Source organism: Narcine bancroftii, chromosome 12 (assembly GCF_036971445.1).
Source record: "Narcine bancroftii isolate sNarBan1 chromosome 12, sNarBan1.hap1, whole genome shotgun sequence".
Lineage (NCBI taxonomy): Eukaryota > Metazoa > Chordata > Chondrichthyes > Torpediniformes > Narcinidae > Narcine > Narcine bancroftii.
This window is the reverse complement of record NC_091480.1, coordinates 64,117,007-64,143,155: the sequence shown is the minus strand read 5'-3', so window position 1 is coordinate 64,143,155 and position 26,149 is coordinate 64,117,007. Positions and strand designations below refer to the sequence as shown.

Below are 26,149 nucleotides of genomic sequence, written 5' to 3'. Positions count from 1 at the left end.
GACACACACAGGCACACTGACACAGACATACACTGACACACATACAGACATACACTGACACACATATACACTGACACAGACACAGACATACATTGACACACACAGATATACACTGACACACAGACATACATTGAGACACACAGACACAGACATACACTGTCACAGACATACACTGACACACACAGATATACACAGACTCAGACATACACTGACACACACAGATATACACAGACTCAGACATACACTGACACACACAGATATACACAGACACAGATATACACAGACATACACTCACACACACACACACACACACACACACTCTGGGCATGGACAGTGCCTGTCGCTGCTGCAGTGAGAGCCTCCGGGCGCCAGTGGCGCTGCCGGGACACGGGGATGGGAGAAGGAACGGAACCGAGCCCATCTTGCCTGCTGTGCAGTGGGCGGGCGTGGAAGGATTGAGGCGTTGTTCGGAAAGTCCAAGCGTCCAGCGGTTAAATGCTCATCATCGGAGGGGGGGCGGAGGGAAAGGAGGAAGCGACCGGCAGGGCGGAGAGCAGCGGCTCGGCGGAGGCGCGGGGATGGAGTCGGTAAGTGAGCGCGGACCGGGCGGGGAGTTGTGTGGCTGCGACCTTGTCCCGTCCCTGAGGCGACGCCGGGCAGCTCGATCTCCTCTCCACTCCCCCCCGCACCTCCACCATCAGACTCCTCAACAACCAACTCAATCAGGGACTCATTTAAGGACCCTTCCACTTTCGCAATGTTTGTCCCTCTCTGGATGGCTCAGTCTGTTTGTCTACATTTCTTTACCTGTTTACCTTGAGTACAGTTGTTTTTTGCACGACCAATTAGTGGTGATTCTACCTGGCCTGCAGGAAAAAGGAATCTCAGGGTTGTATGTGATGTCATGTATGTATTTGACCATAAAGCTGAAATTTGGGGATGGGACCACTTTCTGCTGGCAATGGTGAAGCAATAGCCCATTGGTGTCCACCAGTGAACTGGCCATGTTGTGTCCCAGGATAGGAAGCCCTTGGTCCCATTTCTGCTGGTCCGCTCTTACCCAGGACACTGAGTGCTTGAACATCCCCAGGGGGTGGGGGGAGATCGGCGTGTTCTCCCTACAACTGGAAACGGGGTGACTTTTCCGCCATCCCTTTCCCCTCCTGCTGGATCAGCGTACCGGGCGTAAGCAAATGCTGGTTTTGTGAGCAGGGGTCGAGGCGGTCAATCTAGCGATCGGGCAGTGTTCCTTTTCCACTAGACCCTGTCCTAGTAAATTCTTGGGACCGGGTGCCACTAGAAAAGTGGCTATTGACATTCGTCCCTTCATTACCAGATTCTCAGAACAATGACATTTTAGATAATTAACCCCAACCCCTCCCCTACATTTACAAATAAAGCCTTACTATTGCCCCTTTTCCACTACCACAAAACTTGCCCCACCAGGTTCAGGAATAGCTGCTCCCCCTCCACCATCAGACCCCTCAATAACAAACTCAATCAGGAACTCATTTAAGGACTCTGACTTGTGCACTTTATTAAATAATTTTTCTCTGTATTGCACAGTCATGTTGTTTACATTTCTTTAGTTTACATGTGTACATTGTGTACAGTTTCTTTTCCACTCCCACCAAATGGTAATTCTGTCTCGCCCATAGGAAAAAGAATCTCAGGGTTGTATGTGATGTCATGGAACTATAGAACATTGGTTATGTATTTTTATCTGTGACATTAAATACACTGTTTGACCTGCTAAGTTTCTCCAGTTTTGTGTTTTTTTAAAAAAAGATTTATTGTCATAGTACACACAGGACATCACATACAGCCCTGAGATTCTTTTTCCTGAATTATCATTTATTGGTATTACAAAAATCTGAACACAATGTATGTGTAAACAAATAAAGAAATGTAAACAAACTGCAATACAGAGAAAAAAATCAATAAAGTGTACAAGTCAGAGTCTTTAAATGAGTCTCTGACTGAGTTTGTTGTTGAAGCGTCTGATGGTGGAGGGGGAGCAGCTGTTCTTGAACCTGGTCGTGTGAGTCTTGTGACAACTAGACCTCTTTCCTGATCACAGCAGCGAGAGTGTGTGCTGGGTGGTGGGGGATCCGTTATGATTGCTGCTACTCTCCAACGGCAGCGTTCCCCGTTGATGTTCTCAATGGTGGGGAGAGTTTTGCCTGTGATGTCCTGGGCTGTGTCCACTACCTTTTGCAGTGCTTTATACTCAGGGATATTGTTATCCCCATATTAGATCGGTCAGCACACTTTTCACCACACTTCTGTAGAAATTTGCCAGGGTTTTTGATGTCATACCAAACCTCCGCAAACTCCTGAAGAATTCGAGGTACTGACGTGCTTTCTTCACGATGCCATTGGTGTCTTTGGTCCAGGAAAGATCCTCCGAGTTTGTGATACCCAAAAGACTAAATTTGCTCACCTTCTCCACCTCTGACAAAGGACTGATGCAGGATCTTCCACATTTGCCAAATCTTCTCTGCCTCAACAAAAGTAAACATTACAAATAATTAATCCCCTGGCAAAGCAGGAAAAGAATGATCAGAGGGACAGAATAAAATGGGGCTCTCTCTGAAGAGACTCTCTTTTGCCTCTCTTTCTCGCCAGGACTACTTCATGTACCTTTATGGCAATAAAGAGGAACAAATTCCTTGTATTAATATAGACCTACATCACATTAACAGGCCATTTCGGCCCACGAGTCTGTGCCGCCCAATTTACACCAAATTAACCTATACCCCTGGTACGTTTTGAAGGGTGGGAGGAAACCAGACCCCCGGGGAAAACCCACGCAGACATGGGGAGAACATTCAAGTGCCTAACAGACCGCACGGGATTTGAACCCAGATCCAGTCCTGATCGCTGGCACTAACCACTACGCCAAAATTTATGGACAAGGTAATAAAAGAGCCTTGGAAATGGCAGAGATGTTGAACAAAAACCCGATACCTGTCGTCACAATGAAGAACATAAAACATTTTTGATGACTCAATCTCAACTCATGGGCCTGGGGGGGTGGGTCTGAGGAACTTTAAAAACTTGGAAGTAGCTATATTAAAAAAAAAGTACTGGAGAATTTGAGAGGGTTAAAAGCCAACAATCACTGGATCCGCTTTTACAATTGGCAGTGGAAATAGTGGATGTATTGGTTCTGATGTTCCAGAATTCATCAGTTGTGGAACAGTCCCGGGAAAGGAGGGAGAGAGAAAGCTCAGAACTAATGATCAGTTAGCTACACTGACATTGGTGGTGGGGATAAGTGAGCGCTATTTATTTCAGCTATTTAATGATGTCAGAAAATCACAAGATGATGGGATAAAATTGGTGTGGAATTTTGAAAGGAAAAATAAATGCTTTTGGACAAGTTTATTTTTGTGGTTGTAAGTTGACATGTAGAAGGGGAAATGATTGGATGTAAAAAAAAAAAGGATTTTTTTGGGGATTTGATATACCATATTACTGACCGTCCCTGGGTTATGAACAACTCGTACTGTTACACCCCAACCCAGCATCAAAACAATTAACAAATGGAGTGTCTTCCCCAAAATTAACCCACTTCAGTCCAGAACTAAATATATTTTCAAACTGTGTGTGTGCAAAAACCCCAGACAATACTGTCTGTGCCCAATACTTCAAAATACAAAGGTTAAAAACCCCAAATTGCTTAGTCCTATCAGAAAAGTCAGTCAAAAACAGAAAATACTGTCTTCAAAGTTGCTTCTCAATGTTCTAGAGCAGTGGTTCTCAACCTTTTTCTTTCCACTCACAAACTACCTTAAGTGATCCCAATGCCATTGGTGTTCTGTGATAAGTAAGAAGGTTGTGAGTGGGAAGGGAAGGTTGAGAACCACTGCTCTAGACCCAATTGTTACTGAAATATTTTGCTTGAGAAAAATTGTCATTGGCCCATTTCCTTTGAAGTTAAGAAACCGTGCACCTAACGAGTCAATTAGGTATGATTAAAAAGCGGTTTTCAAACTTTTTTTTCCACTCACATCCCACCTTAAGCAATCCCTTACTAATCACAGAGCACCGATGGCAAAGGGATTACTTAGTCATATGTGAGTGGGAAGAAAAAGGTTGAGAACCATGTTCTAGAGCTCAGTTCTTTGACTGAATACCGAGAAAGACATCCACAATTGAACACTGAAGATAACAGGAGGGTTGGCATCACAGACTTGCACCTCCTCCACAGGTCTTGGCACAACAGGCTTTCCAAACGGCTCTTTCACTAGAAGATGTTAAGTGACTTTCTCTCACACTCAAGTTCCGGCTGCTAGAACCATTCTCAACCCAGAGAGGACCGAGTCTCCTTCTAGACTAGATGGGTGAACTCTCTCGTCTTCCTTTTTCTCCGGTTTCTTCATGCTGATCTCTCTTGGCTCCTTCACGTTGCTCCAATTAAGCCTTTTTTTGCTTTCCCTTCTCTGCGTAGCCCGTCCGTGGCCAGTTAGCACATTTGGTGAAACAAAAAGCTGCAGAGGAAATCCATTTCTTAAATTCACCGTCCACCATCCAAACAGTCAGAGTCTATAACATTCCCCCCCCCCCCACCACCCTCAAAGTAAAATTTTGATATACAAGAACAAAATTTGAGTACTACATATTATAAAACAAAACATGTTTATTTCCAAATGCACACAAAGTTTAAGCATCTAAAAAGACAATTAAATTGTCCTTTCCCTTAACGTGTGTGATTATTAAATTATGTAAAATTAAATTACAATGTAACAAGCGTCTTTTATACTTCATTGTCTACCAAAAAACCCAATGGATTATGTATGTCCTAAAAGTGTGTTTTATTTTTAGCTGTACAAAGATAAATATGAAAATGTTGTCGAGCGAGCACAAGAGCTAACAAGTCTCTCTCTATGGTGGAATAATTGTTCTGATGCTCATTACACTTCTTTCGGAAGTAGGAGACAGGATGGTCAATATCATCATCATTCTTCTTCTGTAACCACTGCACCCACAGCTCCATCACTGGCATCCAGGGCTAAAAATGGGTTGTCTAGGTCAGGTGACCTTAGCATGGGTGGCTGGCATAATACGGCCTTCAAATTTTCGAATGCTTCTTGACAACACTTTGACCAGACAGATTTTTCTCCCTTCTTAAGTAGTTTTGTGAGAGGGAGTATGATATCTGCAAAGTTTTTACAAAATTTGCGATAGTAGCCGACCATTCCCAAGAATTTTCTCAAGAGCTTTCTTACTAATTGGAACAGGGAACTCGGAGATGGCCAAAACTGTGGCCTCGATTGGAGCCACCTGCCCCTGTCATACGACATAACCTAGATAAGTAACAGTCGCACGACCAAATTAATTTAATTAATCGTGAGATTTTCTTTGGAAAGTCGGCTAAACAAATCTTTTAACTCGGACATCTGGGAAAAGATTTTTAAATTTGAAAAATAGCCATTTAATTTCTTCCCTTTCTGAAATTTGGAGATGAGCCAACTTTGCTTCCCAGTTCGACAAAACCATGGAATTTTCCAATCTTGGGCTTATGAACTTTTGTGTCCCACGACCTTCTCTGAAATTTGTTTGACTTGTCTCCTCATTATCCTGGTCCATAACCACCATCTCTGGCAAAAGTTTAGTCTCATTGTGAGGCACCTGCTCAAAATATGGCTTAATCATATTTACATGACAGACCTGAGTTTCTTGTTTACAATTAGGCATTTCAATACCATAAATGACCTCATTCATTTTAGATTTTATCTTGTATGCCCCTGAAAATCTAGCCCTCAGAGGATTTGAATGTATAGGAAACAGAACAAACACTTTGTCACCAGTTTTAAAATTTCTCATCTTTGCTTTGGTGTCATACCAAACCTTCATCTTCTGTTCAGTGGCTTGTAAACTCTCCTTTGCCATTTCACAAGCCTTATGCAACCAATCCTTAAATTTAAAGGCATAATCCAACAAATTTAAATGTACATCATTATTAACCCACTGTTCCTTTAATAGCATCAAAGGACCTTGAATTGTCCAAAAACCAATTCAAATGGGCTGAAACCAAGTGACTCTTGAATAGACTCCCTCATCACAAATATAAGTAAATGAACTCCTTCATCCCAATCCCTGTTATTCTCAAAGGAATAAGTTCTCATCATGTTTTTCAGGGCAGAATGGAACCTGGGATGGTAGGCAGAAGATACTATTTGTCTAACTTTTAGTTCATAAACTACTTGTTGAAATAGGCCTGACATAAAATTACTTCCTTGGTCTAGCTGAATCTCTCTGGGCTGGTCAAACAGAGTGAAAATTTTTTACTAAGGCCTTTACAATTGCCTTTGCTGTAATGATTCTCAGAGGAATAGCCTCTGGAAACCTTGTGGCTACACACATAATACTGATTCCCAGCTTTGGTTCTGGGCAATGGGCTAACACAGTCCACACTCTCGAGAGAAGGACTCCCCAAAAGCAAGGATAGGTTGTAAGGGAACCACTGGGGAATCCTGATTTGGTTTACCCACCATTTGACAAGTGTGACTGGCCCTACAAAACCTTACCACATCCTTTCTTAAACTAGGCCAATAAAAGTATTTCATTATCTTATCCACAGTTTTCTTCACCCCAAGATGGCTACTGAGGGGTATACTATGAGCCAAAGCTTTAGGGATCAAAACCTGCTGCTCTATTGCCCATTCTTCACCGGGAGTGACATCACATGGTCTCCACTTTCTCATTAATACTCCATCCTTGACACAAGGCATTTTCAGGTGGCCAAAATCCCCGATTGTAAAGCCACATATTATGCCACTATGCGGCTGTCGGGAGGTCACTTGAAAGCACAGGAGATGCCTGGGAGGCGAGCTTTGTAACCCTCCTCCGGGAGGGATAATCGCCAGAGCACTGAGGTCCCCCCTGGCACATAAATGCAGCCGTCTGAAAATGGCTGCTAAGGGGATGACAGTCAGCTGGCAAGCGCCTGATAGCTCCCCTCCCAGATGTCCCTGCCACCGGTGCGGGACATCAGGGCAAGGGCAGCTGGCGTGGGCTGTCAGGCTCATATTGGGCTGTTGGGAGAGCGGGGCAGTGTTATCAGTATAGGGACGTCCCCGCGCTGATAGCTCATGCCAGCTGTCCCAGCCATCCCAAACCTGACAGCCTGAAGGGACAGGAGCCAGAGTGCCCTCAGAGGCGCATCTGGTGCAGCTGTTCCTTCAAGTGGCCAGCGCAGCGCTTTTAGCGCTGCCACCTGAATGGCAATTCAAAGGGCCGCTTCCGTTTCTGCAGGCGCATTCTTGGCGGGGAATGCACCTGAAGAAGCCTACAATAACCCACCGAAACTTTCTTAATCTCCTCGTCAGTGAGAAGCTTCTCTTTCAGTTCAGCGGGATCAGGGTCTTTATCTTGTCTTACAATCAACTCCTGTCTGAATAGTGATAAACCTGCAGCCTTGGGTCTAGCATAAGAGCTTGGGTCTAACAAAGAAGACTGCCCAATCTCCACCAGGTCATCTTCAATCCTATTACTCTCCATAGCCCTATCTGCATCAACAATCTTTTTAGACGTGGTCCTTGTTACTAGACAAACAAGATAAATATCAGTCTCTGTCTGATTCAACAATGACTGATTTTGCTGCCATCTGGACTGCAGGAACCACTTTTGCTTCAGCCAAATCATTGTCTCGCAACAGAGAAATTCCTTTTACTGGTCGATCTGAACGAACTCCTATCTTGACAAATCCATTAACCAAGTCTGATTTTAACACTATTCTGTGCAAGGAAATGGGTTCAGTATCATCCCCCCCCCCCCCACCCCCCCATATCTTTAATCAAATTTATTTTGCTGGTGTTAGTTTCTTCACCAAATTCCAACACATTGTTTAACACAAGTGATTGAGAAGCTCCCTGTATCACACAAGATTTTCAGTGGCACTTCTTTTAATCCTTCCTTAACTGAAACCAAACTCTTAGTCACAAAAGGTTTGAATACATCCCGTATTTTGTTTTGGGTTTTTATACCTCTTCTCACTTTGAATGCAAGCATTTTGTGCTGCCTCTTTCTCTTTTAATTTTTAGGACCGGATAACTTGCTATTATGCGACCAGCCTTCTCACAGCAGTGACAAAGGAGAATCAAAGGTTTTGTCCTTTACCAAATTACTCCAAATTTCCTCTCCACCTTACTGGGATTATACAGTGCACTTTTGAAAACTTTTGCCTGACATCCACTTAGGTTAAAGAATAGTGGTCAGTCAACTTAATGGATTCACACCTTCTCATTCAAGTATGTTTTAATATAATCTGGAAGACATCTTTTAATCTTCTCAATTATGATCAATTCTCTTAATCAGTTATAATCCTTGTTCACAGTTTGGGATGTGCAAAGTCTATATCAGATTGGGTGGTTGATTTTTGTTTTGAAAATTTTATTTAAGTTCTCCACATGCATTAAAGATTATACATAAATTGTCTTGTTCAAAATAATAAAGATTAATACGTAATGATTTAAATGATTTAAGCCCCCACAAATAAAAAGCAGCCCTGTAGAAAAGAAAGAAAGAAAACATCTGGATATTATTTAAGTAAAATCAAGACAATTAAAACTATCAAATAAAATCAAACATATCTTAATTTTAAGAGTTGGAAGATTCAGATTGGGCAATTACAACCTAATTCCTACAATTTGAAAATATGGTTTCCAAATCTTTTGAAAATTTTCAAATTTATAGCGTAAATTATATGTCAACTTTTAAGTGGTTTACAATGACCAATTTCAGTCTGGCCATCTACTCATTCCCAAATATGCATCTGACTTCCAAGTTACTGCCACACATTTTCTAGCTACTGCTAGAGAACTTTAACAAATTTAATTTCAATTCTGTGTCAAAAATATTTCCAAGTTTAAAAAAAAATTTAACTTGTCTAACTCTTTCCAAAAATAAACCCAATTCTATCCAAAAGGGTTTTGAACATTCCTCAGTAGAATGTAAAAAAAAGTACCTATTTCTATATCATATCTAAAGCATTTATCTGAAAAATTTGAATTTAATCCACTTAATTTCTGTGGAGTAAAATATAATTGATTAAAAAAAATTATATTGTATCATTCTGTACCGGACATTAAATGTATTAGTCAAACTGTCCTGACAAAGTTCTAACCAAGTTTCCTCTTGAAGGGTGGTTGATTTTTAAAAAATTCCTAAACTTCTGTCTGTAAGTTTCTGGAACGAGTTCATATGCCCAGAGTTTGGCTTCTGTCACAGTTTCCTAATGATCAGCTTGCTCAGTGGTAAGGGCCAAATAAGCATGTTGAGCTTTCCCTTTGTAACATAATAGACCACTGGTTTGGTGGCCAATTTAAATTTATACCCACTTTCTCGAAATGAAGAAAATATTTATCTATTTCCACTTCCTCAAATGGAGGAACTAATTTAATATAACCTCACCATGACCAAGAATTTGACCTCGGGACCCTCCTCTCTCCTTCATTCTCATCTCTTCCAGTCATGTAGCCTAATTTGTTCCCCAGCCTTTAATTCCACTACCTTTTATTCCAATTCTAATTTCTTCTGTGTCTCAGCTCCTTCCATTTCTAATCTCTGTTCCATTTTCTTTTGACTTTCAGCAGCCTCCAATTCTAATTTCTTCAATTCGAACTCTCTCTTGGGAAAATGCTCGAATACTTCTGTGCTAAAACTTTCCTTTTTCTATGTAGTATTTTGCAATCTTTCTCCCAATTTCCACTTTTTTCATTTGTGAAGGGCACAAGCCTGAAACGTTGGTGATGTATCTTCATCTTTGCTACATAAAGGCACTTTATATTACAGTGAGTTTCTCCAGCATTTGTGTGTTTTTCACTTAATCATGATGTCAACAGAACCCTGTGCTTTGCCACTAATTTAGACTCTGATCACTAATCAATCAACCTCTTAAACCAGTGGTTCTTAATCTTTTTTCTTTCCACTCACATCCCACTTGAAGTAATCCCTCTACCATCGGTGCTCTGTGATTAGTAAGCGATTGCTTAAGGTGGAATGTGAGTGGGAAGGGAAGGTTGAGAATCACTGCTCTCGACCCAATAGTTAGTGAAATATTTTGCTTGAGAAAAATTGTCATTGGCCCATTCCCTTTGGAGTTCTGAAACCGTGCACATAACAAGTCCATTAGGGACAATTAAAACAGTGGTTTTCAACCTTTTTCTTTCCACTCACATCCCACCTTAAGCAATCCCTTACTAATCACAGAGCACTTATGGCATAGGGAATAATTAAAGTGGAATGTGAGTGGAAAGAAAAAGGTTGAGAACCACTCCTCTCAACTACCCTTGCCAAAATCCTTGGACAATCTCCCATTTTGTTATGCCCCAAACCAGCAGCAAAGAGAAGACACACTTCAATAGGTTAAATTTTAACTCTATATTTATTAGCAACAATTAACAGATGCAGTGTCTTCCCCAAATTAACCCACTTCAGTACAGAACTAAATATATTTTCAAACAGTGTAAAAACCCGAGACAATACTGTCTATACCCAATACTTCAAAATACAAGTTTAAAAAATCCAAATTGCTCAGTCCTGTCAGGAAAGTTGGTCAAAAACAGGAAACACTGTCTTCAAAGTTACTTTTCAATGTTCAAAGTCCAAAGTTTAGTTTTTTGACTGAATAATTGTGAAGGACATCCACAATTGAACACTGAAGATAACAGGAGGGTTGGCGTCACAGACTTGCACCTCCTCCACAGGTCTTGGCACAACAGGCTTTCCAAATGGCTCTTTCACTAGAAGATGTTAAGTGACTTTCTCTCACATTCAAGTTCCAGCTGCTGGAACCATTCTCAACCCAGAGAGGACTGTGTCTCCGAGTCTCCTTCTAGACTAGACGGGTGAACTCTCTCGTCTTCCTTTTTCTCCGGTTTCTTCATGTTGATCTCTCTCGACTCCTTCACATTGCTGCAATTAAGCCGTTTTTTGCTTTCCCTTCTCTGCGTAGCCTGACCGTGGCCAGTTAGCACATTTGGTGAAACAGAAAGCTGCAGAGGAAATCCATTTCTTAAAGTCACCGTCCACCATCCAAACAGTCAGAGTCCATATCAGTACTTATGAGCAGACTATGTGCAGCTTCAGCGTTTCGTCGGTTCGAGGAAGGAGAACACCGTCTGCCTTTTTAACACTATTATTATGTTTTGGTGTATTTGGAAGTGTTTCACAAGTGTTTTATATAAAATATATACTATATAGAAAGACAAGCATTTTACTGAAGCTAAATAAGAACCATATGTACCTGTTCCGACTTAACTGCAAATTCGACTTAAATACAGACATAAGAACGGATCTTGTTTGTTACCAAGGGATTGCCTATATGATTGAGGTTTTCTTAATGGATGAGAACCAGCAGCAACAAACAGGTTGTTGGCAGGATGTAACAAGTGGAATATCACAAGGATGAGTGTTTGGGTGTGCAATCTACTTTAATGGCTCAAATGAAGGGATTGATTGTCTTGTGTTGGTGATAGGGGAAGATGGTGTCGTTATGGATAAGGCAGGCAAAACTAAGATCAATAATATGAGCAATGTAACAGGTGACTAATGGCTTACAGATGTTGCAAAGTAGATGATGCACAGCCCTCTTTTATATTCAAAACCTCCCAGCAATGGATGAGGAAATGTCTTTAGATTCTTCATAAGGAGCGGAGTAACGTAAACCTGTCTAGTAGTTTGTGCATACGCAATTGCCTCTTTCAAATTCAGTCCAAGCAAATGAAATGGTCTTATTACGATATATTACAGTGTAAAAAATTTGACATGGTTTAATGCGTCATTTGGCAGCCTGTAACTTGAATACAGTGCCAGATCTTTCTTTTCTTCCCCTTGGACTTTTGAATGCAAGAACATAAGAAATGGGAGCAGGAGTCGCCCGGCGAGCTTGCTCCGCCATTCAATAAGATCATGGCTGATCTGATGATCAGCTCATCTCTACCAACCTGCCTTTTCCCCATATCCATTCATTCCATGACTTTGTAAAAATCTATAATTTCCTTGTCTTAAATATATTTACTGAGGTCGCAGCTCTCTGGGAAAAGCAGTTCCTCCTCATCTCCGTCCTAAATCTACTGCCCTGAATTTTAAGGCTATGTCCCCTAGTTCTGGTCTCCCCCACCTTCGGGAACAACTTGCCTACCTCTATATTATCCATTTCTTTCATAGTTTTATGTTTCAATAAGATCTCCTCTCTTTCTTATAAATTCCAGCAAGTACAGTCCCAGATGACTCAATCTCTCCTCATAGACTAACCCCCTCATTTCTGGAATCAACCTGATGAACCTCCTTGCACTGCCTCCAAAGTCAGTACATCCTTCCTCAAGTAAGGAGACCAGAACTGCACGCAGTTCTCCAGGTGCAGCGTCACTACGACCTTGCACAGTTGCAGCATAACCTCCCTGTTCCTAAATTCAATCCCTCTCTCTAGCAATGACGGCCAACATTCCATTTGCCTTCTTGATCGCCTGCTGCACCTGCAAACCAACCTTTTGTGATTCATGCACAAACACTCCCAAGTCCAGGATATATTTTACATCAATACATACAGCACTTTGGCCCACGAGTCCGTGCCGCCCAGTTTACACCCAATTGACCTCCACCCCCTGGTACGTTTTGAATGGTGGGATGAAACCAGAGCCCCCAGGGAAAACCCACGCAGACATGGGGAGAATGTACAAACTCTTGACAACGCAGGATTCAAACCTTGGTCCCGATCGCTGGCTCTATAAAGACCTCTGTGGAATTCGTTGCCACTTGCAGCTGTGGAGGACTGATCATTGGGGGGGGGGGGGTGTATAAGGGGGAGATTGATAGGTATTGTCAGGGTATCCAGGGATATGGGGAAAAGGCCAGAATTTGGAACTAGATGCAAAAATGGTTTAGCTCAGAGTGGAGTTGCAGAGCAGACTCGATGGGCCGAATGGCCTACCTCTCTTCCTTGTGATCCCAGGCATGGCACCAAGAGCATCTTTCAGTGCACCGTCCACTAACCGGTGCTTTGTGTGGCTGTATGCTTCAAGTTTCTGTTTCTGCTGTCCAGCTATCTATTTTTCAAAAACTTGGTTTTTGTAAGGATGAAGGCTTCAGGAAACCAGTGGAGGCCATTCACCCCCTTTATCCCATTCAAAAATATCATGTCCAATCATTCCCTCACTCCACTTCTGTTCCCCATCAACCTTGATTTCCCCCCTGCAGCCCAAAGATCTGTCTATCTCAGCCAGAAATAACTTACGACTCAACCTACAGTCACCTGGGAAGAAATTCCTCCTCATCTTAAGTCTTAAACGTTCAAAAACCATGGGGTGTAATTGGGCGGCGCAGGCTCATGGGCCGAAAGGGCCTGTTACCATGCCGTATGTCTAAATTTAAATTTTAAATTAAAAAAAATTAAAATTTAAATAGGTAATCTATATCCTGAGACAATCCCAACAGAGCAAATATGCATCTATGGCAGTAGGACACCGGAGGATCAAGTATGTTTCAGTCAAATAGTTGATCGAACTGATTCCTCTAAATTCCAGAGACATAGGATTATCAAAAGAAGTATGTAACCCATTCAAAGCCAAATCATTTGTTGTGTGCCTAGTCTTGTGAATGCAAACTTTTAATCTGACTGAACTGCAAGTGGTGATGTTTAACTTGCAGCTATGGTAATTTTACTTGAATTATTCATGCTGAGAATGATTTCTCTCCTCTGTTGTTCAGTCCAAGAACAGTTATTGTTTGATTCAATTACAGGTTGCACCATGTAATTCTGGTTAATGTCTTGTGTGGCCTGACTGAATTGTGGCTTTTCTGCTGCCCAAACCTGTGTCAACATTGCAAGTTCCCAGTACACAGGATTGGAAGTGAGATGTTTTGCCTTTTTAACAGAGCCTTCCTGGTAGCCGATTTGCATTTGTCCTAACCAGTCTGTAATCTGAGTGACAGAAACAAAAGGTGTGACATCAGAGCTCACCAAATGATGAAATTATTTCACTGTAACTCTGTGGTTTGCCATTGAATGAATCATTTGATTATTTTTTTTGAGAGCGATGGGGAGGGGTGCAGTGCTGCCAGAGCTCACCAGCCGGCACTTCAGGGGGCCGCTTCAGGCACCTCATGGGGCGGCTCCGGCGCCTAAAAGATTAGCACTGCACCCCTGATGATGGGGATGTGGCAGAAAATCCACACCACCCAGGACGTGCTCTGTTCTCGCTGACTGCCATCAGGAAAGAGGTCTTGGTGCCACAAGACTCGCCCCACAGCTGCTCCTCCTCCACCATCAGACTCCTCAACGACAAACTCAATCAGGTCTAGCTGTTGGGAAGCTGTTGAAGTAGATTCTGAGAGAGGGGGTTTACAAGCAATTAGAGAGGCACAATCTGATATTCAAAGAATCAAACTTAAGGGAACCTTGTCATTCTAAGACTGTGATCTCTTGTCCTGAATTCACCAACCAAGGGAAGTATCTTATTCACATCTATTCTGTCCAATCCTTTCAGCATTCAAAATGTTTTGTTGAGATCCCCTAAACATCATGATGCAATTAAACATGTTAAATTAGATACAAGTTCATTTAGTGTTTCTCCAACTTCCTTTGTGATACAGTGTGGCCCCGTTATAACGCGATCGTTGGGTGTCCATAAAATCTCATCGCAAAAAAACGGGGTCGCGCTAGATCGGGATTCCATTAAAGTGTTGTTTTTACAGTTGAATTTAAAACACAAATTACTTCTGCGTTGTGGTGTTTTGAATCTCTCTGCACACACTTGCTTGACCCAATGATCCAGTACACCCCTGCCCAGGAGCCCGACGCCCAAGTCCAATGACTCATTGCATTATATCCGAATATGTGATAAATTGGGGCGCGTAAAATCGGAGTTTCACTGTACAGCAAATCTGAAATGATCTTTGTGTTCAGCTTGAAGTTGTCTATCAAAATCCCCAATTTATGTTCAAGAAACAAACATTCTGAAAAAATTTGTTGTCCAGTGTAATTACAAATTTAAATTAAAATTTTATTTTAACCCCCACAAAACAAAAATGTCAGAAGAACCTACCAATTAAACTGTTTCAAATAATTACTTTTGGTGGACATGCTGATTTTTTTTTACTGCCAAGTAAAATGAATTGTTCACAAATTAGTACATGCATTCTCCTCTGAATAAATTAAACTGCAACAACTGGAAGTGGTTTGCCCATTCTAAAGTCTCGATCAAAGCAAGTCTCTGTTGCAGTAGAGTGAGGCAGCAGGAAATGCTCAGCTATCAGCAGGAAGTTTCTTGATCTCTTCCCAAGGAATGTTCAGAGCAGCTATTCTCAACAGGGGCCACAGCGCACTTGAGGGGGGAGTGGCCTGAAATCATAAAATATTGTTCATGTTTTTTATGTGGTCGGTAAAAGAGAAGTATTGAAGAAACCAAAACTTGGCTCTGTCCACCACAATAGCGTGGATCTCCCAATGGCCACCCATTTCAATTCTCCATCCCATTTCCTTGCCGACGTGTCTGTCCGTGGACTCGTGCACTGCCAGACTGCAACCACCTGTAAATTAGAAGAACAGCACCTCACCTTCCAACTGGGTGCCCTCCAACTGGATTCCATCAATCTCAACTTCTCTGGCTTTCGTTAAACCCCCACCCCTTTGCTTCTCTGTGGTCTCTCCATTCCCTGTCTCCTTTCGTGCAGACATGATAAATTCTACGTAGTCCCTTATCCCATCCAATCAACACCTTTGGTTGGTCTGGATTCCTCCCCAATTGTTTTAATTCTGAGTCTTTCTGAGATTTCCTGCTTCTGCCTTTTCAGATTTTTTTCCTTGAAGAAGGACTCAGGCCCGAAATTTCAGCAATTTATCTTTGTCTCTTATAGATGCTGAATTGATCAGCTGAGTTCCTCCAGCATTCTGGTGTTTTTACTACAATCACAGTGTCTGGAGCCTTTCGTGTTTCTGAAACCAAAACTTCACTGCTTCATAAGGAAGGCGGTCCATAAACTTTGGGCAGAGTTCTAAGGGGGCCATAGCCAAAAACAAAAGGTTGAGAATGGCTGGTTTAGAAGGTACATGTTTGGAACCATTCTAGATGATGAATACTTTTGGGAAGAGGGCATCCACTTTCACTGAAAAACAACCCAAAACGTCAGTTATATACCTTTATCTGTGTTACATAAAGGACACTGTTTGACCTGCTGAGTTTCTCCAACATTTGTTTTACTTCAGCTACAGTGTTGGCAGACTTCTGTGTTTTACTGAGTTACCTCAGTTTATTACATTATACAGTATACAAAGGTATGCTGCCTTCTGGGCACTTTCTCAACCTATCAAACTTCTTGGCTTCTTCCTGTGTGCGACTTTCCATTGCCTCGTGCCCTGGCTCCCCTCTGGCCCAGGTCCTTGCACCTCCTGACCAAGAATAAGAAGGTAAACCACAGCAATAAAAGCAAATAGATCTGCCTGATCATCAATATAATTATAAACCAAGGAACAGCTGCAATAATATTGACTGCTGCTGCCCAGTGACACATCCCATGCCCAACAAACGTATTACGTGTCCGACCAGAACGCTGAGCTCTCATTTCTCTGTTCCCACCTCTTCACTGTAAATGTAACAAGACCAGATACATGGCAACTGCTTCCCAGTGACTCCTCTGGATGGACAAGCAAGGTCATTTCTGTAGTTGGCAAATATTTGGGTTCACATTCGGACTCCCTATCAATGAAGAAGGGGAGGGAGGGTAAAGCATCCAAAGAAAATCAAAAAAAGAAAAAAAAACGACCAGGAGTAATACAGCTATAAGCTGAATACCGTATAAGGTGACTCGTGTAGAGGACAACACCCAGAATTTCCACCCAAAATGGTGGTTTTGAGCAATGCACTTTGTATAAGACGAATTCTCCCCCCCCCCCCCCCCCCCCCCCAAACTCTGGCACTTCCCATCATAATATTTTAAGAACAAATTACCATGTAAGGGTTTTTATTCTATTTGCATGTTTTAAAATAAACCACTGTCAGCTCCTGTAACAGTCCATTTAAAGCCTGGACAGAGCCGACGGCTGTTGGACCAGGCAGATGGACCCCACAGAGACTTCGCAGATAACTAACGGGGCATGTGCGGGATGGCGATGGTGTTAAGACTTTGTCATCAAGATTCAGATTTTAAACCCAGCATTTGGACAACCCCTGGTTTTAAGGTGAAGTTTTTAAGTGGATCGTCCTATATGCCGGCATATGCGGTAATGTTTTCTTAATCTTTGTAAACAGACCAAGAATGTTTCCGACATCCGACAGTGCTCACTCTATTTATCATCAGCCACTGTCAACATCATTCATGCTCATGATTAAATGAAGAGACCACCTCTGCAAGGCAGATATTCATGCTGCTGGGAAATGAGTGCACAGATGGCTTGTACAGAGTTTTTATTTGTATTGGATTGTGTTCAGTCAGCCATCAGCCATTCGCAGACTAATCTGTCAGGACCGCTGATGTATTTGAATCTTTCAAGTTTTGGATTTTCCACATTGAGTACTGTTATATGGCTTAAATGATGTTTGTCCATGCACTACAATTCATTCCCATCCGCTCTAGCTGCTGCTGTGCGGCATGTTCCCAAGTGCCACTTCTGGAGTTGCACAGCATAGAAGTCTGAATGTTGCGCTGGTCAGAAATCCGGCATCTGTGGAGATTGGTTCGATGCCGGATAAGTGAATTTTCTGGTTGCTTGAGATTGTGTGTGGCTTAATTGGCGAACTAACCACTCGGTGCACCAATTTTAAACTTTCTTATTTTTTTTATCTATTTATTTTTTGCCGGTTGCTTGATGAATTCCAGATAACAGGGATTTACTGTACTTTAGTTTTGCTCTTGCATTTGTGGCAAACAACACAACTTTTCATTATTATCTAAAGACGCAATTGGTTACAACGTGGTCTTAATCAGGCTGAATGTTTTGGCCCATACTTCTCAGTTCAAAAGGGTGGGGCAATATCAAGGAAAATCCAAAAAAAACTACAGATGCTGAAATCTGAAATAAAATCAGACAAACAGTGGCGCGGTTAGAGTCGTGGTTAGTGCAGCGCTACTACTTAAGTTTGTATCTGGCGCTGTCTGTAAGGAGTTTGTACCTTCTCTCTGCATTGGTTTTCCTCGGGGGCTCCGGTTTTCTCAAAAATGCAAGCGGGTTGTAGGTTCATTGGTGTGTTTAGGTGACATGGGCAGAACGGCCTGTAACCTTGCTATATGTCTAAAATTTTTTTAAATTGTGGAAACGCTTAGCAGATCGATCAGAATCTGTCGTAAGAGCATTTCCTGTTTGAATTTGGGCTGTTTTCCCTTTATTATAGTTCAGTTACTTCAGTGAGATATTTCTTGATGCAATAGTTGATGACTGGAACAAGTAGTTGTCAAGTGGCAGTGTGTGTGTTTAGTCATTGCTTTTTATTTTGCTCAGTGGGTCAGGCAGTCTCTGTAGGGTGAGGGGAATCTTTAAATTTAATTTAGACATGCAGCACGGTAACAGGCCTTTCGGCCCACGAGCCTGTGCCACGCAATTGACCGACGCCCCCGGTACATTTTTGTGAAGAGGTGAGACTAGGTTAATGCCTATTCCACTGTTACGTGCCTCTCTTATTAATAGCTGCAGTTGGACCTTTTTCAGGTGCCAAGAACACAAATGCTGATTTCATGCCTTGAATCTCTGAGATTTACTTTCACCTGAACATTAAAGCAGCTCATTTAATCCTGGAGATAAAGCCAGTGGTTTACTGAAACATTGTAATGCTTCCCTTGTTATATTTAGCTGAATTAATGGTTGCAAGGATGTACTTCTGATGCGTCTCCTAGTGACTAATGCCCCTGTTTATTTCTATCAGTTTGTTTGGGTTTTGTAAGTTCCTCTGCTTCTACTATTGCTCAATTTTCACGCTGTTTCTTGTGTCAAGATGATTTTGTCCTTCTGTTGCATTCTGACTGTTGTGTTTTCTCACTTTCGGAGCAAAAAATAGCAGCTTTGTGAAATGCTCGTTGGCTGCTGTGCTCTCACTTGAACACTTGGACTGGTTTTCTGTTCTATTTGAGTTTCTTTGTTGTTGTTGCTGGCCAGAGATGGGATTTTCTGGGACGTGATTCAAGTCTATGTCCCTCTGCAGCAATTTGAGGGCGTAGAGCACAAAGCACCACTTCTCCTCACCTTTCTTCTCTACCTGCTCTGTCCTGCCTTGCATAAGTGTATTAATTTTAGGCTGGAGTGCCCTGCAGCATAGGTGAGTAAAAGTATTGCCCTGCAATTGGTCAGACATGTGCAGAGGGCAGCGTACTACACCCTGAAAACCCCTCACGATTCTTGAGCCTTACCCTGGTCATAATTCTCACATTGCAAATAGTGGGTAAGTCAAGCGGTGTGCCCTGCCTTCTAGCTTAAGTGGATGGGGAGTTTTAATTTAAAAAAAAAATGTAGACCTACAGCACAGTAATAGGCCCTTTCGGTCCATGAGCCCGTGCCACCCAATTACACCCAATTGACCTTCAACTCCCGGTACGTTTGAAAGGTGGAAGGAAACTGGAGCCCCCGGGGAGAACCCACGCTGACATGGGGAGAACGTACAAACTCCTTACAGACAGCATGGGATTTGAACCCTGGTCCCGATCGCTGGCACTGTAACAGCGATGTGCTAACCCCTACGCACACCGTGCCGCCCTCTGTTTGGAATAGCCATGTGGTTGTTTCTGCTAAGATGGGTGCTCTTATTATTGTTTCTGAATGCATAGTCGTCCCTGTAACGAGTTCTCCTCACCTGCAGTTGGTGTGACTGCGCAGGATGCAGCGAGTCGAACTGCTGCCTCACAGTGCCAGAGATCCTGGTTCGATCCTAACCTCCGGCGCCGTCTGCCTGGAGTTTACACATTCTCCCTGTGGCCACGGGGAGTTGGTAGATTAATTGACTGCTGTAAATTGCCCATAATGTAGGTGAGTGTATAATCTGGCTGGGTGGGGGGGGGGGGGGGGGGGGGGCGGTTGTTGATGGGAATGTAAGGATAGCAAAATGGGATTGGTGGGCTGAAAGGCCTGCTTCTGTGCTTGATGACTCCATGTCATCATCCGAGTTAAAATTTCTGGCAGATTTTAAGTACGTTGTTATTTTTTTCTTTTCCCACAGGCTATTGCTGTCCTCGAAGACATGGAGAAATTGAGTTCGATTGGAGATGGTATATTTTTCATTTTAACCCATTTATTCTCAGATTTCATGTCAGAAACATGACATTTTGAATATTGTATGTCAAACTAGCTTACATATTCATAAAAGTCTAAATGTGATCACATTTTCTTTTATCATAGTTTAAAGTTGAATTTCTAATGGATACAAACCAGAAGGGGGAATCACTGTCAACAAGGTAGTTAAGGTGGTGTACTGAGTGGAGTGCCTGAGGTATTGGTGCTGGGACCTCGACAGTTTCCAGTCTAGATTTCAAAAATCTTGACTGATAAGGAAGGTGATTGAGCTAGTGGTTCCAAGACAGCTAGCTGCCCCTTGAATGACTCCAGAGTTTTTGCATCTCTTACCCTGCCCATAGTCCATTCCAAATGTTAGTTTCTTTGTCAAGCAATGCCTCCTGACATTACACTCGCACCGGCTGAGTTGTACCTCAGTCCTGCAGTTGTGGTTTAATTTGAGAGAGTGCTCAGGATAAAAAGGTCACCTATCAGTTACCTTCTTTCTCAAGACCCAATTTTTCTGGACGACGTCATAGTTCAGTACTCAGATGTCAGAAATAAATCTCTTGGCCATCCTCTTCATTGCTTCCACATTTTGGGCTTTTGGTGACAATGTTCAAGGTGGGGCCTGGGTTGGACTCAGTGGCTACTGAGTGGCAATTTGTCAATGTGTGCATTTGCTATTTTAGAATGCTGTTGTGCAACGACTACAGGCAGTAAATCTTGAGTCCTCAATTTCTGATCCCCCCCCCCCTTGATCCACATTCCATTTGTCAAAGTTATCTTGCACGTATTTTTCCCCATTGTGTCAGACCTCACAGAACAACAGCGAATGAAATTCAATGTCAGTGCAAATGTATGCGTTGTCTCCATTCTTCCCTTTGGCCACTTCATCAGACTTGACTTTTCACCACCTTCATTTGAGTTCTGTGTGTGTGTTTCTGGAATCCAGCCAATCTTTGTAGTTTGGAAGTCCCAGCAACAATTCCTGAGATGTAATGCTCAGTACATTTCCCAACCAACTCCCATGATCCTAATTAGGACACCATCTACCTTCATCACAGCTTTTTGTATTGAACTTTGTCAAAGAATTGCTAGAAGCCAAGGTCCACTTTATTAGGTGCCAATGTTTCTTAACTTTGTACACCATGACATATAAATCTTGCATTCCCTGCATGACGAAGCTTCTCTGTGTTCTGATTTCAACTTGCTTCACAAGCAAAGAAATGTTACCAAGAGCGGTACCTTTTTGGCCTCTGTGCCCTCAATAATTAAACAGAAAAGGCAGCAAACAAGAAATAAGGGCAAGTATGACTGGATGTCAGAGCTTTATGAATGAGGCTCTGCTCTGAGATTATGCACTTCTCTGGTGACTGATTTGCACTCCATTGTACCACATCACTGCACATTTGTAAAATCACACAGAAATGCTGGAGGAACTCAGCAGGTCTCAGAGCGTCCCTAGGAGGCAAATATATATTACCAATGTTTCACGTCTGAACCCTTCTACAAGGAATCAGCAAAGAACAGGAAGGCACCAGAATAAAGACTGAAGACTGGCCGGGGGAGGAGTCCATACCAATAAAAAGTGTTAATTGAACATGATAAGAGGAGAGGTGAGAATTGATTTTGGCTCTGTGAAAGGAGACCGAGAAAAGGGAGACGGAGCTGGGGGGGGGGGGGGGGGGGGATGGGGGGGGGGGAAGAAGAAGAAGAGGAGTGGTGAAACCGGAGAAGTTTATGTTAATGTCATCCGGTTGGAGGGTGCCCAGATGGATGATGAGGTGTTGCTCCTCCAATTTGTGGGTGGTCTCAGTCTGGCAGTACACGAGAGCACGGACAGACATGTCAGTAAGGGAATGGGGTGGGGAATTGAAATGGGTGGCCGCTGGGAGATCCACACTATTGTGGCGGACAGAGGCGAGGCGCTTAACAGAGAGATCTCCCAGTCTGCGTCCAGTCTCTCCGATGTAGAGGAGACCACAACGGGTGCAGTAGATGACCCTCTGCAGATTCTTGTGCATTCCCGTTCTTTGCTTCTTCCTTGAAGAAGGGCTCAGACCCGAAACATCGGCAATATATCTTTACCTCCTACAGCTGGGTTCCTCCAGCATTTCTGTGTGTTTTCCCTACAATCATACCATCTACACACATTCGTGTTTCACTCACTTCACACTTGTGTCCATTTGGGATGTTACTTTTTCTTTTCATCTTCTTTTATTGGTTTTCATAAAAAATACAATACAATGAAGAAATGGGAACAAAACTGAAATTATAATATCACTTAGTAGGTATATTAATATAAAACCTCAAACCATATCAACTCGACCCCCCCCCCCCCCCCCCCCACAACTGCACTGGGTGAAAATGAAAAAAACATCAAAAGTATTGTATATATTTAAAAAAAACTCACCTAACCTACTCTAATTTAAAAAAAAGAAAAACAAAAAAAAAACACCTGAGCCGCTTATCTTGAGGGTCACATATATATTGTAGTTTTTGGTTCCTACTGTGAATCATAAAACAAAGGTAAAACTATATCTCATCTAGAAGAGTAAATCCATCTAATCACATTAGAAACATTTACATCAAATGAAAATAAGACCTAAAACGTCACCGTGTATCTTCAAATATCACTGACATGTCAAATACACGATATCTATTTTTTTCCTGAGTTTAAAACAGGACATAATATGAGAAAACCATTGAATCACTCACTGTTGGACATCTCGAGTCTTTCCATTTGAATAGTATGGCTCTTCTAGCCAACAGTGTAGAGAAGGCCACAACCCATTGAACAGGTAGAGAAAAAGTGTCTGTGTCTGGGTCATCAACCCCGAAAAGAGCAGTTATTAGATTGGGTCGTAGCTCCATCTCGAGTAGAGTTGAAACGATGTTAAAAATTTATTTCCAATAAAACAAGACCTAAACGTATGTGGGATGTTACTTTTATAGAAAAGAAATGTTGGGGAGACTGAATGTGCCCCTTCTGAAAGTAATTTTTGTCATTTATTAGATTAAATTTATGAAGGTAATGCTCCGGTTTATTCCCGTATCAGTTTCCTGACCTTCGTTATTATTAACATGACTATTGGATTTGTTGTTAGCACAGCTTGTTCTGTCAACCTTCCTGAAAGTATTACCTTGGTTTATTAATAACCCAATGGAATGATTGGTCTGTCGTCATAAATTTCACTTGCAGCTTGTTCCTGAGGATTTATTGTTTTTTCACCCTTTTAAACGCGTCTAGGGCATTCATACAATTGACATGAAAGTCAACACATTAACTCAAAATTATTTGTGAAGCATCCGTTCATAGTTCTTTTTCCCAGGTCACGTCAAATGTGATAATCCACACTGCTACAACATCCGCTCATTGTACTACATGTTAAGCTTGCCATTGCTTGCTTTAGGTAAAGGGACTGACACTAGCACATCATAAATTTTATTCAATAGTCTAGATGATCATCCTGCATAAGATTTGTTAAAACTCCTCGCCAGAATGACATTTCGGTTTCCAAAATGGTGTTTTGTGAAGAGATGCAAAGTTGTGTTTATTTTGACTTATGGGCAACTTCACACTCTCTAATTTAATTGCAAAGTTTGGCCCTTGCCAATTAGTGTATGTCATAGGTGTCCCAAGCATATGAGATCCCCAGTGTTCAGAAATAGCCATATTTCTAAGAGTTTGCATCATAATTATCAAATGGCACTAGCATCATGTGAATGCATTTTGCAGCTATATCCCACAAGCCAGACAGTTGTGTCTGATTTTAATTGCATTCCTTTTTCCATTTTATAAACTTAACCTTTCTACAATTTAGTTTCTTACCTTTTTTCCCTGTGTTCTTTAACCTTCCTTAATTCGTATAAATTCTTGCTCACTGCCTTAATTATCTTCTTGGGAGAGACACGAGTACCAGTTTGGTTTGGATGAGACCTAGCCAACCTGAAGACCTTATGCTATGCATTAATTTCCCTAAAGGCAAGGAATCTAAAGTACTCAAACGTACACTTTCTTTTGAGCTCCATGTTGATATTTTGTTTGAACCGGTGCAGTGCATTGCATCAAGAATAACCCTGAGATGACTGAGAAGGGGGAATTGCTTTTCTCCTTATTGTAGCCTCGGGTTGCTTGGAAATGCTTTGCAGGCATCTACTGGCTTTAAAAATGCAGTGCGCAAATGCAGCAATCAATTTTGTGCACGGCAATTCTCGCTAGCAGCAAATGAAATGAATGGCCACTTAGCCTGAGTTCTCTTTGGTGCTGAATGAGGGAGAAATCTTGATATGGGGAACACAAGGAAAACCTCCCACTATTCTTCATCATTACCATGGAATATATTGTATCTGCCCAGTTAGACCTCAGTTTGGTGACTGATCTAATATATCCCCTTGTCCGACACTGACGGACTGTCCAGATTACGTGCTCCAATTTGGAAATGGACTTGAACCCAGAATCTTCTGACTCAAGTATAAGTTAACGAACTGAGTCAGACTGATGCCCCTCAAATGCCTGTGCATCACTTTAAAGCATAATTCTTTAACGTCTTTCATTCTGCGTGATTTCATCCTGAGTGATTTACAATTTCTGTTTGTTGACCTACTTTTAAAAGTTATTTTCCACCCCACTTCCTCATGCCAGTGGTACAATGAAACATTCAGGATTGGCCTGGCTATGCTACTAGTTATCAAATAATCCACCCCCTATAATTAATAGGTAGTGTCACTCGTTACCCCTGGGTAATATCTTGATCCACTGTGCTGTGGTGTCCCTGTCCCTCTTCTTATTCTCCATTTACTGTCAAGAAATCTGAAGTCCATTGGAAAATTTCAATCTCTTGTTTAGATTCTGTTTGGCTGCTTCCTTCTACGAAACCTTTGCTCACCATTCAATCACCTATCTTCTTGGCCCGTTTCATTTTCCCTGTGTGAGGAGACCGTCTCTTCCAGAAGCCTTTCCTCACCGTCAGGTTGTGGGGTACAACCTGCTGCTCACTGCTATGTAGCTCCCTCAAAAGGAATCTTAACATTAAGTGTGGTCACTGTTAAATTTTCTAAGTGGCAGCCAGTATTTTGCACAGCAATTTCCACAAGAAGCAATTACATTGTAGTTTTACGGCATCCTGTAGCAGAGTGCCAAATAGTTCTCTAAAGTACCTTGGACTTCAAAATGCAATGAAAGGTGGTTTAATTTCACAAGCTAATTAAATTAGATGGGACATCAGAATTAAGGTGGACGGGCTGATGAAGTAGGCGTTTGGCATGCTTTGCTTCATTGGGCACAGGATTCAATACAAAAGTTGAGACATCATAAGACAACTGTACAAGTTGTTGGAGAGACCACGTTTGGAGTACTGGGAGCAGTTCTGGTTGACTGGCAACAGGAAGGATGTCATTAAATTGGAAAGGGCGGAGAACAGATTTGCCGGGGGTGGGGGGGGGCTTGAATTATCAGGAGTGGCTGGGTATGTTGGGTCTTCATTCCTGGAGTGTAGGAGGCTAAGGGATGATCTAATAAAAGTTTATAAAATCAGGAGAAGCGAGGATAAGATGAATGGACCCAGTCTTTTTCCTCGGGGTAGATGATTTTAAAAATAGAGGACATAGATTTAAGGTGAGAGGGGAGCAGTTTAAGAGGGATCTGAAGGGCAACATCTTCACTAAGAGGGTTGTCCTATTCTGGAATGAGCTGCCAGAGAAAACTTTGGAAGAGGGTACAATTTTAAAGACATTTGGACAGATGAATGGACCATATGTAGGCAAATGTGGCAAGCCCACAATGCCAACTTGGTTGGTCTGGATGAGTTGGGTTAAAAGGCCTATTCCGCGCTACATGGCTGTATGAAAAAAGGAACTTCAGGAGGGTCTAGGCCCCCTGATTGAAAGGTATTGCTGGGTCATTTGTTCATTTTAAATTTGGGATTGACAGTGATGTAAATCAGG

General features: G+C 42.2%; 1 protein-coding gene across 3 annotated transcripts in view; it reads left to right on the top strand.

The window, feature by feature from the left end:
* The first annotated feature begins 422 nt into the window (after nucleotides 1-422).
* The window catches only part of LOC138747368 (5'-AMP-activated protein kinase subunit gamma-1), a 66,882-nt gene continuing 41,155 nt past the window's right edge, over nucleotides 423-26,149 (top strand). The window contains exons 1-2 of one of the 3 annotated variants that reach the window (XM_069906506.1): nucleotides 423-587; nucleotides 20,148-20,196. In XM_069906506.1, coding sequence (XP_069762607.1) covers nucleotides 579-587; nucleotides 20,148-20,196 — 58 coding nt within the window. In that variant the 5' untranslated portion in view covers nucleotides 423-578. Of the gene's footprint in view, nucleotides 588-18,489; nucleotides 18,577-20,147; nucleotides 20,197-26,149 lie in introns of those variants that run through there. The other 2 variants (XM_069906507.1, XM_069906508.1) reach the window with 2 other exon arrangements.